Consider the following 15,730-nt stretch of genomic DNA (forward strand, 5'->3'; position numbering starts at 1 on the left):
AAAAATGACCACAAGCAATTTGCGACGGGTAGAAACCTTGTACCTATATTTCATCTTTTTATATCTTTTATCATTATTATTATTCTTTTACAAATACCGGTAAATGCCTTATTTTATACTTTGTCGTATGACTGTGTCACAAAAGTAATGCCGAACATCAAGCTTGAAAGTGCTTAACTCTGTCTGTGGGTTTTATAATTCTTGAACTGAAAAGTGTCACAAAGGCTAGTGACTAAATAAGGTTTCTAACCAGACAGCTTCAAAAATGTGATTCTTGCCTGGGAGGTTTGTTTGAATTGTCTCCTACGTTATCAGCCATTTTCACATGGAAGCAATAATCAGTCGGTGGTTTCACTTGGGCTGCAATAAAAGCTGATAAAGTTGTGCAAGTCACAGATGAGGTGTGGGGAGTTCCAGCCCTGTACACAAACTAGCTTGTTTAGGTCTCCTATTCTAAGTAGAATCGTGAACTTGTCAGGTGAATTTGGATGAACTGTCCTCTTATGGTATAAAGTTTCATCCCCAGTCCCCACTAGTGACAAACCCCCACAAACTCAACTCACTTAACAGCAATAGGTCATTTGTTATCTCCCCTGCCAATCATAAACACCCCCCCCCCCCCCCCCCCCCCCCTCCCACCAACCATCGAGACCAATCAGGAATAGTCAGAGTTCTGTGGGTGGGAATTGACGTGCTCAGACACAAACTTGACTGGAACAGTTTGTCTGTAGGTTTGTAGAATGGTGGTTCTCAAAGTCGGCTCCAGGGTTCTTCTTACAGGTCTGTAACTCCGAGAGTTTACAAATTAGTACACTTTCAGAGATATGGGGACCCTTGAAAAAAAAGAAAGAAAAGAGAACCTCTGTTGCAGAAGGGCAAATGTGTACTGTATGATATCTCTCCTCTTCACAAACCTTCCTACTATCATGTTCAATCCCAACGTCACCACCTGCCAGGGGCATGGTCTGGCACGGCCCAGCGCCCCGCTGGGGCATGGCATTGGAAAGGTTGTGTTGGTCCAGGGCGTTAACAAAGCATGTGGTTTGATGCTCCGAGTCCGGGGATGGCGTAGAGGAGAGAGGACGTGGCAGGATGAGGAGGAGGAGGTACAGTGCGGAGAGTCTTTCCTCATCATTGCCGCCCCCGCCCTCCCCTTGGGGGCCCGCCTCTAGATCCTCCTCGAGGTCCTCCTCTGGGTCCTCCCGGGCCCCATCCCCCCCGTCCTCCACGACCCGAGGGCCCGCCGTAGCCCCCGTCATCTCTCTGTGGTGGACGACCTGGACAGATGGAGAGAGAGACGGAGACAAGAACTTGTTTTACATCTCTGATTCCATAGCAGTTTACAAATCTAGTACTCCGTTTACTACACAATGAATACTAATAATACATATTATATATAATGCACTTTTACATTACCTCCTCCACCTCCACCACCACCTCCTCCTCCTCCTCCTCCTCCTCCTCCTCCTCGTCCTGCTCCTCCTTCTCCTGCTCCTCCTCCTCCGTCAGGCCCTGCTCCAGGGGACTCTCTGTCCCGGGGGTCTCCTCCGGTGCCGGGTCCTTCATGCCAGGGGCGTTTGCGAGGGGGCAGGGATGCCATGTCCATGCCCTGCAGGGACGACGGGCGCTCCCGGCTGGCCGGAGACGAACCGTCATGCATCTGTTGGTTGTCTCTGTACCCCTCAATACCTGAATGAGAGCGACACACATACACAGGTCATCAGGGACTCAGCGGCTACAGTTTAGGCATTTACATGGATTAAAGCAAAATAAAATATCACAACAGAAAATGTTTGGATGAGTCCTAAAACGCGATTTGTGAAACATTTAGCCATTCAGAGTGCAAGGTAAATACATACATCGAAGGCAGAGACAGTAGCCTGGTTAACCAAGCTAGAGAGACAGTATGGTCATCACGACTAGGTCAAGCACTACGGGCTGAGGTGAAGTCTGAAGAGGTTTTCAGGTAACGGGTTAACTATTCAACCCAAGGTTCAACCTCATTTCAATGCAAAGCTGTTCCGTGTCTACGTCACAAACACCACCTCCCTCTTGTCTCACCTCCTCCTCCACCTCCACCTCCTCTGGGAGGACCTCCTCCACGGCCTCGGCCCCGTCCGCCGTTGTCCCATCCCCCTCCTCCTCCTCCTCCCCCTCCACTTCCTCTGCCCATGTCGTCAGAGTCGTCAAAGTTCTCCTCCTGGCCCCCGTACTCATCGTTGTTGTAACCTCTCCCCCCAGGACGCCCAGGGCCGCCACCTCGGTACCTGAGACATTCAGGAGACAGTGAAAAGTGAAAAAAAAAACATAACCAGGACTACCCCATTAAAACACATGTGTTAAAAACACAATATATAACTTGTACAATGACTATATATTTGAGACAGGGGAGATATTATATTTCAAGGACCAAATAGACCCACATTTGGGCAATTTGGTGTGGATTTTGGCCTTTTGGAGATTTAATTAAGGAGAAACCTCTGAAAGGAGGTGCAGTTAGTAACTTTATTAATTCAGTCATGCAAGTCGGTAAGTTAGCAGCTCACTAGTGTGAAAGGAGAGGTGACATGCCTTTAGGACATTAATGTCCCAATTCCATACTTTACACTGTCGAGTGCTGCTTTGCGTGCTGCGGAAGGAAACGAGCAGTAAAAAAAAATCAGACCCGTCTGAAGTGAGTGGTGCTGTACTGTACATACTGTACTGTACTAGCCCTCCTCCCTGGCCTGTGTGTGTCTGTGTACGTGTGTTAGGCTGTGCAACAGTGACCCTTGGTGGTGAACAGACGCTATAACTCTATTTTCGTACTTGGATAGACAGACCCAGGGACAGATAGCAGTCTATAAAAACCCACAGGTCCCAGGGGAAACCGGATGTAGTGTGCCTGAAGTCAACAAAAGAAGTAGAACAAAATATCCAAGCAGTTCATTCCAATAGAAAAGCAAAACAAGGAGACAAGTCTGACATGCTGTTCCAGCTGTGAATCAACCCTCCCTTCTGCTGTGTCGCATTGTAAGAAGTAAGACAATATTGTCCATTTCTCTACACTTTTAATGCTGGATTTCGACTGCAGCTTTAATGTCTACCGTTTCCACTTTCCATTATAATAAAGCACCCTCTTTGGAATATAACACAGGTGGAAACAGTGGGACAAGTAGGCGGTGTGGTGTGGGCCTAGTGGACTCGAGCGCTTTAATGATCCAGCGATTTAGGTCTGTCACCACAACAGTCTTGGGATTCCTAGCAGCAGTGACTCTGACATGGCCACTTTGGCCAGGCATGGGGTGGGTTGGCACAGCAGCAGTGACTCTGACATGGCCACTTTGGCCAGGCATGGGGTGGGTTGGCACAGCCCATATAGGAAAATGGGAGAAAATTAAAATGGCTGTTTAAGAAAAATAAATCAATTTTGTTCAAACTATAAATAGTGTGAAAGCACTACTACATTCTCAAAACATGGATAGAATTAGTAATATGGAATTGGGACAGTGGCCGACACCAAGCCCTAGCAGTGAAGCTGACTGTCCTATGAGTGTGTGACTGTGACACCCACATGTCATCAGAGTCGTGGCCATGTCTCGGAGGAAGTCTGTCTCTGTGGTCGTGTTCCTCTCCTGGACCTCCATAATTATCATAATCATACCTGTCACACGTACGTATACACACAAACACACACACACGCACCCCCCAGAAGGATTTTAAGTTTTAGAAGTTGAAAAGTTACAGATTGTTACTTTTTGGACCGAGCTGCAAAGTCTGAAATGAATTCTGATTTTTTTCTTCATGTCTGTTAAGGTTTGGCTCTACAGTAAGCTTCTGTTTAGCCTGCAAATCACAGAAGCAACAGATAACGATGAACAATATTTGGGAATTATATCCTGGTAGCTATGTAACACATGGTGCAATGTTCAACGTCAATTTAAGAGTTGTGGCTTTTGCAGCTTGTCCAGAAAGCAAAGAGCAGTTCTATTTCGTCCCTGCTGACCGCCAGAGGCGGTGCTTAAGCACTGAATACGTCCCTTCGCGCATGCGCCGTCGAGTATTTTATACCAACAATGTCAATTTTGACCCCATGATGACCCGGAGTCGTCTATATCTTCCGGCAGTCTACAGGGGTTCAGTCCCTAATTTCTTCTCGCTCGCCTGTGAGAACCAAGTTTGCACCGAGCTGCGATGTGTTGCTATGCAATGCATTATGTAGCCTATGGTGTCTGCCGAGTCGCTGGTAGTTCCGTGACCGAATCGGTCGGAGTAGCGGCTGTTCGCCCTCCAGGAACTGCGACTATGGATTTTGTTTTTACTCCTCTATGAGTGGAGTTTATTTGGATTCGCGTGGACGCGGTAGCGTCCAATCTCTCTCGCCGGTAATGAAGGCGAACAAAACCTCCCTGGACAAAAGGTACGTTATCGTCTAAAGCGGTGCTATCCCCGCTAAACAGACGTTCAAATTATATGATATATTGCATCATGGCATAACCTCTTGTGAGTAAAGGCTGCGTTTGCGCCACCTCCCTGCTCCGCATACGAGGTTTGTTTGACGGTGAACGCTAACAGACGTTCAAATTATATGATGTATTGTATCATGGCATAACCTCTTGTGAGTAGAGTCTGCGTTCGCGCCGCCTCCCTGCTCCGCATACGAGGTTTGCTCGACTGTGAACGCTAGCGCTTATTATAAGCGACTATAAGATTTGCCGAAGGATGGCCACTGTCATATTGCCTTCGTTTGATAAACACGCTACTTGCAAGCTTTGGTTAGCCCCTGCTGTTGATGGCAAGCGTTGGCGCTCCATTCTCTCAGCAGTCAGCATATAACTTATGATAAGTTAAGCTAGTTAAGGCTAAGTGTCATTTTCTGTTTGGCAAGCCTTGCTGGCCAAAGCCATAATGCCGATAATATTGGCAGCGTTCAAGCTTAACTGCTTCCGCGGATAGCTTGTCTTCTTGTTGTTGTTGTTAATAATAACAATAACAACTTGTTATTATTAGCCCGGTACAGGAGCAGCTACCTGCGTCCTCCCAGGGTATTGATGTGGCTACCAGTAGTTTGTAGCTCAGAGTATTAACAGCTATTGGTGTACATAGCTTGTCTGGTTATTAACCCAGCTGGCCCCCAGCAGTGGGCCTCGATACTGATGCTGCTACCAGTATGTCTGGAGCTCAAAGCTCTATTAACAGTTTTTGCGTATACAGTGGGTACACTTTGTTTTTTCCCCACAGGTGCCCCTGGGTACCTTTGGGGCCTATTAGCCCAGCTGGTCCCCAGCACAGGGCATCTGGCGCTGCTGCCAGCGTAGCTCACAGCTGCTACCAGTAGCTTAAAGCTAAAGGTGTTTATGAACAGCTATTCGTGTAGGCTATAGCTTGTCTTGTTGTTAGTAGCCCAGCTGGTCTCCAGCATTGGGTCTCTAACTGGCGCTGCTACCCGTAGTTGTAGCCCAAGCGCTTATTATACTATTTGTTATAACGGCGATCTGTGTATAGCTTGCCTTACTGTTTATTGGCCCAGCTGGTACAGGGCAGGCAGCGTATGCGCTCCGCTCCTCCAGCATACGGCCTCTAGTTTGATGTTACTTGCTACTAATCGTTTGTTAGCTCAAGCATTTATTAACAGCTATTAGTGTATAGCTTGTTCTGTTTATTAGCTGCAGCTGATACAGGCAGCGTACACGCTCCCTTCCTTCAGCAGGCGGCCCCTATCGGTGGAGCTATTGGCTGTAGCCTTTTCTCCAAAACTTGTTTGTGTTGGTTTATTTAACCAAACTTTTGGCTGGTGTAGGCAGCGTTAGTGCTCCCTCCTCCCAGCGTGAATGCGTAGTAGTGCCTTGACTAGCGCATTGGAAGTGTCTTTTGTTTCGCTCTGGACTAGCAAACATAAATAATAATGCACTTGGAGTTTGGATAAACGTCATAGTGCTGTGATAAACGTTCGCATAGGAAACACTACAGCTGCTACATAGCAGCGTCCAAGCCTCGACTGAAGGCTACTTTATTATCATAATTTATAAGTAAGCCTCAGCTGGGGGTACAGGTAGCGTGCAAGCTCTCCTCCCCCACCGCGACCATGCAGGTCGCACAGTCTAGCTAACAGCAGCGTCTGTGCGCTGTTCCTATGACGCACTTTACATCTGGTTAAATCTCAAAGTGCTACAATGAGCATTTGCATAAAACGTAAATGCATATTCACATGCTGCGGCAGGTATAGCAGCATTCAGTTGTTTGATTAAGTCATTATATGCCGATCTAAGTTAAAGCCTCTGCTGGTACAGGCAGCGTACGCGCCTCCTCCCCCCAGCATATGGCCAACACCTAGCAACCAGTAGCGTCCGCGCCCTGGGCTAGTTGGGACTGGTGTGCACCGGCCGGTCCAGAGGAACCGGTGCCACCACAACGGAGAGCTCCCACTTTTGTACCTCGAAAGCCTCTGCTGGTACAGACGGCGTACGCACTCCCTCCAGCATATGGCCAACACCTAGCAACCAGTAGCGTCCGCGCCCTGGGCTAGTTGGGACTGGTGTGCACTATGCCGATCTAAATTAAAGCCTCTGCTGGTACAGGTAGCGTACACGCTCTCTTCCTTCAGCATATGGCCAACACCTAGCAACCAGTAGCGTTCGCGCCCTGGGCTAGTTGAGACTGGTGTGCACCGGTGTGCACTATGCCGATCTAGATTAAAGCCTCTGCTGGTACAGGCAGCGTACACGCTCCCTTCCTTCAGCATATGGCCAACACCTAGCAACCAGTAGCGTCCGCGCCCTGGGCTAGCTGGTGTGACTGGTGTGCACTGGCCCGTCCAGAGGAGCCGGTGCCACCACAATGGAGAGCTCCCACTTTTGTACCTCGTGTGAAGCTCCCCTTCAGCCGTGAGCCGACCTTGGTCCTGCCCCGTGTGCCAGGAGGAAAAGGTCTGACCGCCGGCCACAGCAGATCTGAGAGGACTCAGCTATCTGCGGAGCTGGCCCACATGAGGTCCATGCTCACCTAACATAACACCTAGGCACCTCGGAGGGTTCGAGTGCCTCCCCCTCCGATGCCACAGCTGACTCGAGGACGATGTACTCTCCCCGACAGCTTAAGCTATGCACTTCCATGACTATGAGGAAGATGCAGAAGACGGTGCCTCCCAGGCATCAGAGCCAGCCTCCCACTTCTCAGCTCAGGACCCACTGGCCGAGATGGCTCCATGCGCACCTTCATGCGCATAGCCGTGGAACGCTAATTGTTAGTCATACCACAGTAGGCAGTCGGATCCTCCAAGCGCCTTCTTCAGACGCGGGTCAGCCCTCACCGTCACTGGAGGCATTTGGTGTCATGTCCTCAAAGAGAGGACGGCTGATGTCCATCCTAGCTCTAGCCCATCGCCAAGTCGGGCTTTCACAGTCAAGCCTGACTGAGGAGCCTCTCTTCCTTCAGCATATGGCCAACACCTAGCAACCAGTAGCGTCCGCACCCTGGGCTAGTTGGGACTGGTGTGCACCGGTGCGCACTATGCCGATCTAGATTAAAGCCTCTGCTGGTACAGGCAGCGTACACGCTCCCTTCCTTCAGCATATGGCCAACACCTAGCAACCAGTAGCGTCCACGCCCTGGGCTAGCTGGTGTGACTGGTGTGCACTGCCCCGTCCAGAGGAACCGGTGCCACCCGCCAAGTCGGGCTTTCACAGTCAAGCCTGACTGAGAAGCCTAGGCCAACTCTCCGTAGTCTCCCTGAGGAGCCAGGAGCACTAGGTGGTTCAGCTGTGCTCTCCGGGCTGTGCAGTGCCTTCTGACGCCAGCCCCCCATATCCGGCGGAGTCAAAATGGCCGTTATCAGCAACATGACGAGAGCCCTAGTATCAGACCAGGAGTGATGTGTCCTCCTGCCCAAGGGCGCAACAGAGGCCGTAGATCCTCAGTCACACCAAGGGAAGTCCGATCTACATACTTCCTCGTGACGCAAGACAGACTGTTGTCGACATGTCTTGAACTGATGGGACCCAACAGGGTTATGAAGTTCATGCTCTGCTCTACAGCACTTCCTGCCGTACCTGAGAGGCAAGCACATTCTCATACGTTCGGGCAACACCTCGACCGTGTATCATGTAAGTCATCGGGCAGGGCCACGTTTGCTTGGCCGCCGTAGGTGTCTATGGACCCTCTGACTTGGGCAGCCCCCCCCCCCCGCCTGATCAGCCTATGGGCAAGTTATCTAAGTGGAGAGCGGGACTACATGGTAGGCTCTCTCCCATCAAAAGCTTCCATGAGGGGAGCGGTACCCCATCCAATGGTGGTGAACACAAATCAGAGGCTACCTCGGCAGAGCGGAGGTGGACCTCCTCACCCTAGAGTCGCTGACTCGCTAACCTCTCTGGTTCTCCCTAACGGAGACATCCAGCCCTCCGGGCCAGGACGCAATGGTCCGATGGTTTCATAGAACCTGAACGCCACAAATGGCTGTCAGCCCGCAGGCCTTCATGCCACATAGCCAGTATGAACAGAACGACCTGCATCGTTCCGACACATGGCCCTAAGTAGGCCACCGCCCACAGGGCACTATCCTTTTAAATGCGCACTGGCCAGAGGCACTGCATATGCCTTGCCACTGCCTCTCTGATACGACCAGCGCTTCAGAGAGTTCTTTAGGAGGGTCACACCATACTTCTGGTTGCCCCCCTCCAGCCAAGAAGTACTTGGTTTCCTCTGCTGAACAGACCCAGTCGGAGGACGCCATGGCGTCTCCTCGACAGAGGTCTCCTCAACTGGGAGGCGGTCGGATATGGCATTCAAATGCTCGACGCCCCCAACTGTGTGTTTGACCGCTGGCAGCCCTGAACCGCTGCCGAGCAGCTGTGTGGAACCAGCCAGGCATGCCACCCTGAATTCAAAGGTGCCATGACATCCATCAGACTACGGTACGATAACCGATGGAATCTATTTCCAACTGACGTGAGGGTCAGAGCAAAGACCTAGTGCGCTGCGCTGCCTACCTTTCTGGAGTTCCGCAGTCCCTCCTAGACGAGGGCCGATCTCCTACTCTAAAAGCATAAGTAGGGGAGATATCATGTCGATATGCTAGAATCAATATCGCACAGCCACAGTGGGGAGCCACAGTCTGGTGTCCCTCTTCCTGATGGGGGCTCTGAGGTTGCATCCTCTACGAGCCCTGAGAACTCCGGCACAGGCTCTTCCCTAGTGCGGCATGGTCTATACAGGCCTCCCTTTGAGCCCTTGGCACGGGCGGAGTTTAGAGGGTCATGGAAGACTGAATTCTTCCTGGCCATTACCTCAACGTAGCGTGTCAGTGAGCGGCACGCCCTGTTTGTCAGTGACTTGCGTCTGAAGCAAAGCTCAGACGGCCTGAGTGTCTCTGTGGCCGAACACAGTGTTCCTCCTGAGGGTGCTGTCACATACACACCTCAACCAGCCTATACGGCTAGCACAGTCTTGCCCTCCACCAGGAGAGTGGATTGACAAGCGGGAACTATTGCGCCCAACGTGGGCCCTGAGAGCCGCTTGTTAGACCTGCCACATGCATTCGGCGGTCAGAATGGCTGGTCCGTTGTGACGATGGCCCTTTCAAAGGCGGTGCTCTCTCCAGACAGCGCCCGCCCCACACTATTGTGGATGCCATTAACCACGCGTATGGGGCGAGTAATCGTACCCTACCATTTGGCGTGAGGTGCCACTCTAACGGGAGCGTCCCCACATCATGGGCTGCCCCGAGGGAAGTACCCCTGGAATATATCTGCCGCTGCCTCATGGGCATCACAGCGAGTTTTCTATGTTCCACTGGGTGAGTGTTGCCACTCCCCACCCGCTGGACGTGGTCCTCTTACGAGAGTCCTCCGATTCTACTCCTTATGGCTTGGGATCAGGATTCCTCGTGACTTTGCTGGTATAAGTCATTCAGTGCTTAAGCACCGCCTCTGGCGGTCAGCAGGGACGAAATAGAACGTAAGTTACGTATGTAACTATGGTTCTATGAGTCCCGAATGACCGCCAGAGCACTCTTGTCACTCAGAATCCTCGTGGTCTCGCGAGAAGATTCTGTAGGGACTGAACCCCTGTAGACTGCCGGAAGATATAGACGACTCCGGGTCATCATGGGGTCAAAATTGACATTGTTGGTATAAAATACTCGACGGCGCATGCGCGAAGGGACGTATTCAGTGCTTAAGCACCGCCTCTGGCGGTCATTCGGGACTCATAGAACCATAGTTACATACGTAACTTACGTTATGTTGTTTGACAGAGTTATATCAAACAGTCGCTAAACCAGACACCTAGCAAAGATGTTAGCATGCAGGTTGAAGTAAGCAGCAGGAAGAATTAATGAGCAAAAGTTAAATGCGATAAACAAAGTAGTGAGGTGAGCTGCATAACACAAGGATGTGAGGCTCTTTCTCAGAAGTTAGAACCACAATGGAGCTCTGCAAGGATGGAGATTTAGGTGGAATAATGTGGTGGCGTTGAGATGTGTTAAATTGCAAAAAAGAAAAATTGCCGCTCTACAAGCTCACAGGTATGTGACATTGCGATGCATTGTGAGCTTGTTGATCGGCTATATTCACTGTGCGACACCATCGTACAACAAAGTATAAAAGTATTGAAGCATGCCTTTAGAAGATGAGAAAGTTGTTATTTTTGTACAATGCGAAAACCGTAAACATGTTCCCTATTCTACATACTAGAGCTGGGCAAAATATATCGGTGCTCTTGACGGGTCACAAACCAGCTCACCTATCATCCCTGTGCCCTCGGAAATCTCCTCCGTCACGAGGGAACCTCTCCTCAGAGCCCCAGTTCCCTCCTCCTCCACCTGTTCCACCTCCTCCACCTCCACCACCACCTCCTCTGTGTCCTCCTCCTCCTCCTCCCTGGTAGCCCTGACCTGGCCCCTGCCTCCAGCTCTCGTCTCCTCCTCCTCCTCCTCCTCCTCCTCCGCTGCCCCCTCCTCCTCCTCCTCCTCCTCCTCCTCCTCCTCTTCCGCCATGGAAGTCCTGGCCCCCGTCAAAGTCCTGGGGCCCGTGTCTGCCCTGCTGGTTGTCTCCCCAGTAGGGCCCCGAACCCTGGTCCCCTCCGGGGCCGCTGGGTCCTCCCGGGCCCCCACCTCCAGATCCCATGTGGTGATTGGGCGGAGGCCCTCGAGAATCTCCTGAGATGGTAAATGGAGAGAAGGAGGATATATTATGAGGTTAAGACAGCAGACCGTCCTGTTTCATATCCTCTATCACAGTGGTTCTCAACTTGTGGGTTGAGACCCCCAAGGGTCTCAACCCACAAGAAGGGGGGGTCCACAGATAAGAGTAAAGTGAAACTTTAAGGACATTTAAGATCTTTTTGATACCTGGCACAACACCTTTTCAGATGGGTGTTCGCAGCCAAACGCATATCCACATGTTTGTTGTAGTGTGTCACTTATTTAAACAACAGCAGGGAGCCTGTTTCTTAGCATATTCAAGCCTTCAAACACGTGTTTTTATGTAACAATACACATCGTCATATGGTTGCGTGAACAGGAATTTGACTTCAAACAGAAACACATTTCCTACCTTTTCCATTGGGTCCCTGCTGTCCCATACCGTGCATCATGGGTCCAGAGTTTTGGCCCTGCAACAAACAATAGTCTATAAGCTACAGTACACCTGCCTGGTCCCAGTCTACTCTGTACCATCACGGTTATAAGAAAAATAAGAATACATTAGGTGCTTTACTGCTTCATGATCTTATACTGGGGTGGGAAAAAAAACGTCAATTGACATTAAAAATAATCTGGGTATTTCAGCACAAAGCTTTCTGTGCAAATGCACTTGCATTTGTGTGATATTTATGCATCCTGTTTTACACAGAGAATGTTTTACAGGACTTAAAATAGATCTTAAGATAACATATTAAGTATATTTTGAATATAAAATAAAGTGTCAATACTTTTGACAGATTGTTCATTTTTGTAACGCATGTAACCCACCTGATTGTGCATGTATGAAGGACCCCCCTGCATATTACCAGGAGGGCCCTGCATGTTTCCTGGGGGGCCCTGCATATTTCCTGGTGGCCCCTGCATGTTTCCTGGGGGTCCCTGCATGTTTCCTGGGGGTCCCTGCATGTTTCCTGGGGGCCCCTGCATGTTTCCTGGGGGTCCCTGCATATTACCCGGGGGTCCTTGCATGTTGCCTGGGGGCCCATGCATCCCTCCAGGTGGTGGCCCCTGCATGTTTCCCATACCATAGTTGTTCGGCATGTTGCCATGTGTCCTGGGAGGGGGTCCCATCATGCCTCCCTGCATTGGCCCCTGAGGGCCCATCATGTTCCCTTGTTGGGGCATCATGCCGCCCTGAGGAGGCGGCCCCTGAGGATCTCGGGGGCCCATTCCTCGCGGCGGGGGCCCCATCATCCCACCGGGCCCCTGCATTCCCCTGGGTCCTGGGGCCATGCCGTGAGGGCCCATGTTCCTCTGAGGACCAGGGTGTCTCTGCATTCCCTGGGGAGGTCCGTGCATGTCTGGCGGGCCCATCATACCCTGCGGGGGCCCTTGGTGAGGTGGCGGGGGACCCGACGGAGGGCCCATCTGTCCCGGTGGCATGTAGGGGGGCTGCATGCCGCCAGGGCCCATAGGAGGGCCGCCCATGTTGGGGGGCATGTTTGGAGGGAAGCCCTGCGGAGGGGGCATGGGGCCCCCGGGCCCCTGGAATGGAGGCATGGACCCCTGACCCGGTGGAGCGCCCATATTGTTGTCTGGGTTCATCTGGTTCATACGGTCCATCTTCATTTGCTGAAGGAACACCACAAGATATATTATTTACCAATAGGTCAAAATATATAACCACTAGCAAATATGTGTTTTGGTAAATAAATATTCTGCTACTTTGCAGTTCATGATGTGGACAATTAATTAAATGAGCTTCTAACTTCTTTATATGAGTAATTGTCTTGTAATGTTCATTGTTGTTTTTTTGTATATTTGTATTGTCATTTGTGTGGAAAAAGGAAAATCAATAAATACATTGTTGAAAAAAAAAGAGCTTCTAACAACATGACGCCCCTATGTTGGGCATGTCATTTTATATGTTTATATGTCTTTTTTCCCCTTTTTTTTATGTAAACTTGAAGTGCCTATGTTGGGCAGCGGTGCTGACCTCCAGCAGCATGGGGTTGGTGTACTGCAGAGACGCCATCTCCTGCTCCATCTCCGCCTGCGTCCTCTTCTTCCCATCCGCCTTCTGCTCCACCTTAATACGCTCTTTGGGCATCTCACCACCAGGGGGCATAACAGGAACCTTATTGTCAGCCCAGGCCTGGAATGAAGGAGAGAGTGAGTTATTTCTTTACAATTATAATTTAGCTGCATTTAAATTAGCAGACACTCCTAATCGAAAGGTGAGTGCTCTACCGACTGAGCTACCTGGAAACAAATTTCTTTAACTTTTATCTCTGACCAAAATCCAATTAAATTAATCTGTTTAGAGCGATGCTGAACAAATCATATGTACTTGGTAGCAATTGTTTGCTGTTACAATTTTGGTGAATACAAACAAAATAATTTTGCTCTTATGTACTCGGGCCAAGAACAGACCCCTGGGGAGCCCAGTGAATGAAAACCTTGAGAGCGGTTTGGTCTGTATCATGTGATCGTACCTGTTGGAACTGAGCAGGGATTGGTTTGGCGTAGGGGACTTTCTTCTGAGGGACCTTCTTCATGTCTTTGGACATGACCTCCTCCATGCCCCAGTCCAGGCCCGGAATGGACATCTCTACGTCAGGAGAGGCCTCTTTACCTTGACACATCATTATAATTTATTTATGCACTTGTGATGTCAGTGGGAACAATGAGATAATTTAGATCAAATCTAATAACAATGGGATCTTAAGGGTATCCTTTAATGAAGGAAAAAATGTAGAGAGGTTTTTATGTTGGACAAGAAATAAGAAAAAGGAGGAGGACAGCAGATCAAATCATCGGCTGAAATAGACTTCAATCAAATGCAAAGTACAGAAACAACATACTGCAGGTCTCATTAGAATGTGTTTGGTAACAGAGGACCGAATCACGCCATGTAACCAGTGCTGTGTGCATGTGCGTGTGTGTCATGTGCGTGTGTGTCATGTGTGTGTGTGTGTGTGTGTGTGTGCGCACCTGTGTGTGCGTGCGTGCGTCCTACCTCTCCCCTACTGGATGGGGCTTCTGGCGGGGTTTCTTTCCTTTTACAGGAGTTGGGCGTTGTCATATTCTAATACAGACCGAATGCCTTGCATCGCTAATCACTAAGCTCCCAACCCACACCTCCTGGTATCGAATCGAGCTTGCGCCACTATTTTTGTGCCAACCGCAAACAACTTTCTTTTGCAGCTAAAGTAACGTTTTAGACCCCGACGGAGTACAACATATGTGGCCGGTTTAGACTGAAGTTAGGGGTAGGGTTAGTAATGTCCGACATACATATATGGCCAGTTAAGACTCACCCGTGGCTTCTTGTTCCATGGCCACCTTGAGCTGTTCAGGTATCCCCATACCAGGGATGGAGGCCATGCTGTTAGGCTCCATGTCATCTAAAACACATCAAAATATACTCCAGTTTAAAAACATAGACAAGAAAGATAACTATAACAATGAGTAAGTAAGTAATGAAGCATCATCATCAGTTATCCACACCAACTGAAGAGAACTCACCGTATTCCACACCATCCTCTGACATTCCCGGCAGAAGGTTCAGGTTGTATCTGTCCCTCATTTTGTCTCCTGGACGGTTCCTTGTCCAGAATTTACTACAAAACACAATTGAGATACCGTTGAGTGTTCATAAGTAAGGCCAAGACTGCCATGTAGAAAAAAAGAGAGAAAGGAGCGCATCTGTTTGGCCGGAGTAAAAATCTACAACAAGGTGTTCTTCGGTACAACTGAACTGGGTGACAGAATTGACGCAAAAAAGGATGAGACCAAGGCACTCTTGCAGAAAAGTAAAATGTCTTTAATAAAGTGGTTATTGCAGTTTAGTCAACCTGATGTAGGCAGTCGTGCCTCAACGCGTAGGTGCATTTTAATCTTGCAATGTATTAGCCACTTTGTTACTCTTCTACAAGAGTGACTTGGTCTTATACGTATTTGAATCAAGACTGCCACGTCTTGGGGCATTTGATTGGACCAGACTAGATGTGAAACGGGTAAATGGTCAGTTGTTCTGTGTCATGTTGGACGCTGCCCTACCTGGTGTGGTCGTTGGAACCGGAACACAGGATGTGACCCAAGGGATGCCAGGCTAAACTCCAGATCATTCCCTCATGAGCCATCTCCATACCACCAACCTCCTTCTCCACCCTGAAGAGAAAAGTCTAAATTAGACTAATTTAAACTAAATTAGATCACCTCCTCCTTCTCCACCCCCGAAGTTGGCCTGTCACAATTATTACAAAATCGTCTAATCGCAATTATTTTTTGCATAATGTTGAAAGGTTTTCACACATTTTCAAATCTAAAACAAAAGCAGAAATAGCAGATCTACACGCTTACAACGCATCACTTGTAAGCGTGTAGATGAGCTGTTTCTGTGCTGTTTTCAATACTTTTAACTTCTGTCTTTTTCTGTGGTATTTAGTGTATTATGCCTACACTGCGCTTACTTCAGACAGTTCAGAGCACAGTGTGCACCGTTTGTCGCTCTATGACGACGTCTCTACTCTGACGCCGTCTTTACTGTCCCTCCGTCATAACGCTGTGGGAAAAGCGTTGGCCGCTCGTCTCCATAGACTTTGCATT

General features: G+C 49.5%; 1 protein-coding gene across 1 annotated transcript in view; it reads right to left on the reverse strand.

The window, feature by feature from the left end:
* Positions 1 to 644: 644 nt before the first annotated feature.
* Positions 645 to 15,730, reverse strand: part of wdr33 (WD repeat domain 33) — a 31,675-nt gene continuing 16,589 nt past the window's right edge. The window contains exons 11-23 of the mRNA XM_079529301.1: positions 15,182 to 15,292; positions 14,648 to 14,742; positions 14,440 to 14,526; positions 13,615 to 13,754; positions 13,116 to 13,274; positions 11,948 to 12,751; positions 11,532 to 11,589; positions 10,947 to 11,134; positions 10,720 to 10,832; positions 3,554 to 3,643; positions 2,062 to 2,267; positions 1,417 to 1,689; positions 645 to 1,277 (exon numbers count right to left, since the gene is read on the reverse strand). Of these exons, the coding sequence (XP_079385427.1) occupies positions 1,132 to 1,277; positions 1,417 to 1,689; positions 2,062 to 2,267; positions 3,554 to 3,643; positions 10,720 to 10,832; positions 10,947 to 11,134; positions 11,532 to 11,589; positions 11,948 to 12,751; positions 13,116 to 13,274; positions 13,615 to 13,754; positions 14,440 to 14,526; positions 14,648 to 14,742; positions 15,182 to 15,292 (2,470 nt within the window). The 3' untranslated portion in view covers positions 645 to 1,131. The remainder of the gene's footprint in view (positions 1,278 to 1,416; positions 1,690 to 2,061; positions 2,268 to 3,553; positions 3,644 to 10,719; positions 10,833 to 10,946; positions 11,135 to 11,531; positions 11,590 to 11,947; positions 12,752 to 13,115; positions 13,275 to 13,614; positions 13,755 to 14,439; positions 14,527 to 14,647; positions 14,743 to 15,181; positions 15,293 to 15,730) is intronic.

This window comes from Electrona antarctica (assembly GCF_951216825.1).
Source record: "Electrona antarctica genome assembly, chromosome: 19".
Taxonomy (NCBI): Eukaryota; Metazoa; Chordata; class Actinopteri; order Myctophiformes; family Myctophidae; genus Electrona; species Electrona antarctica.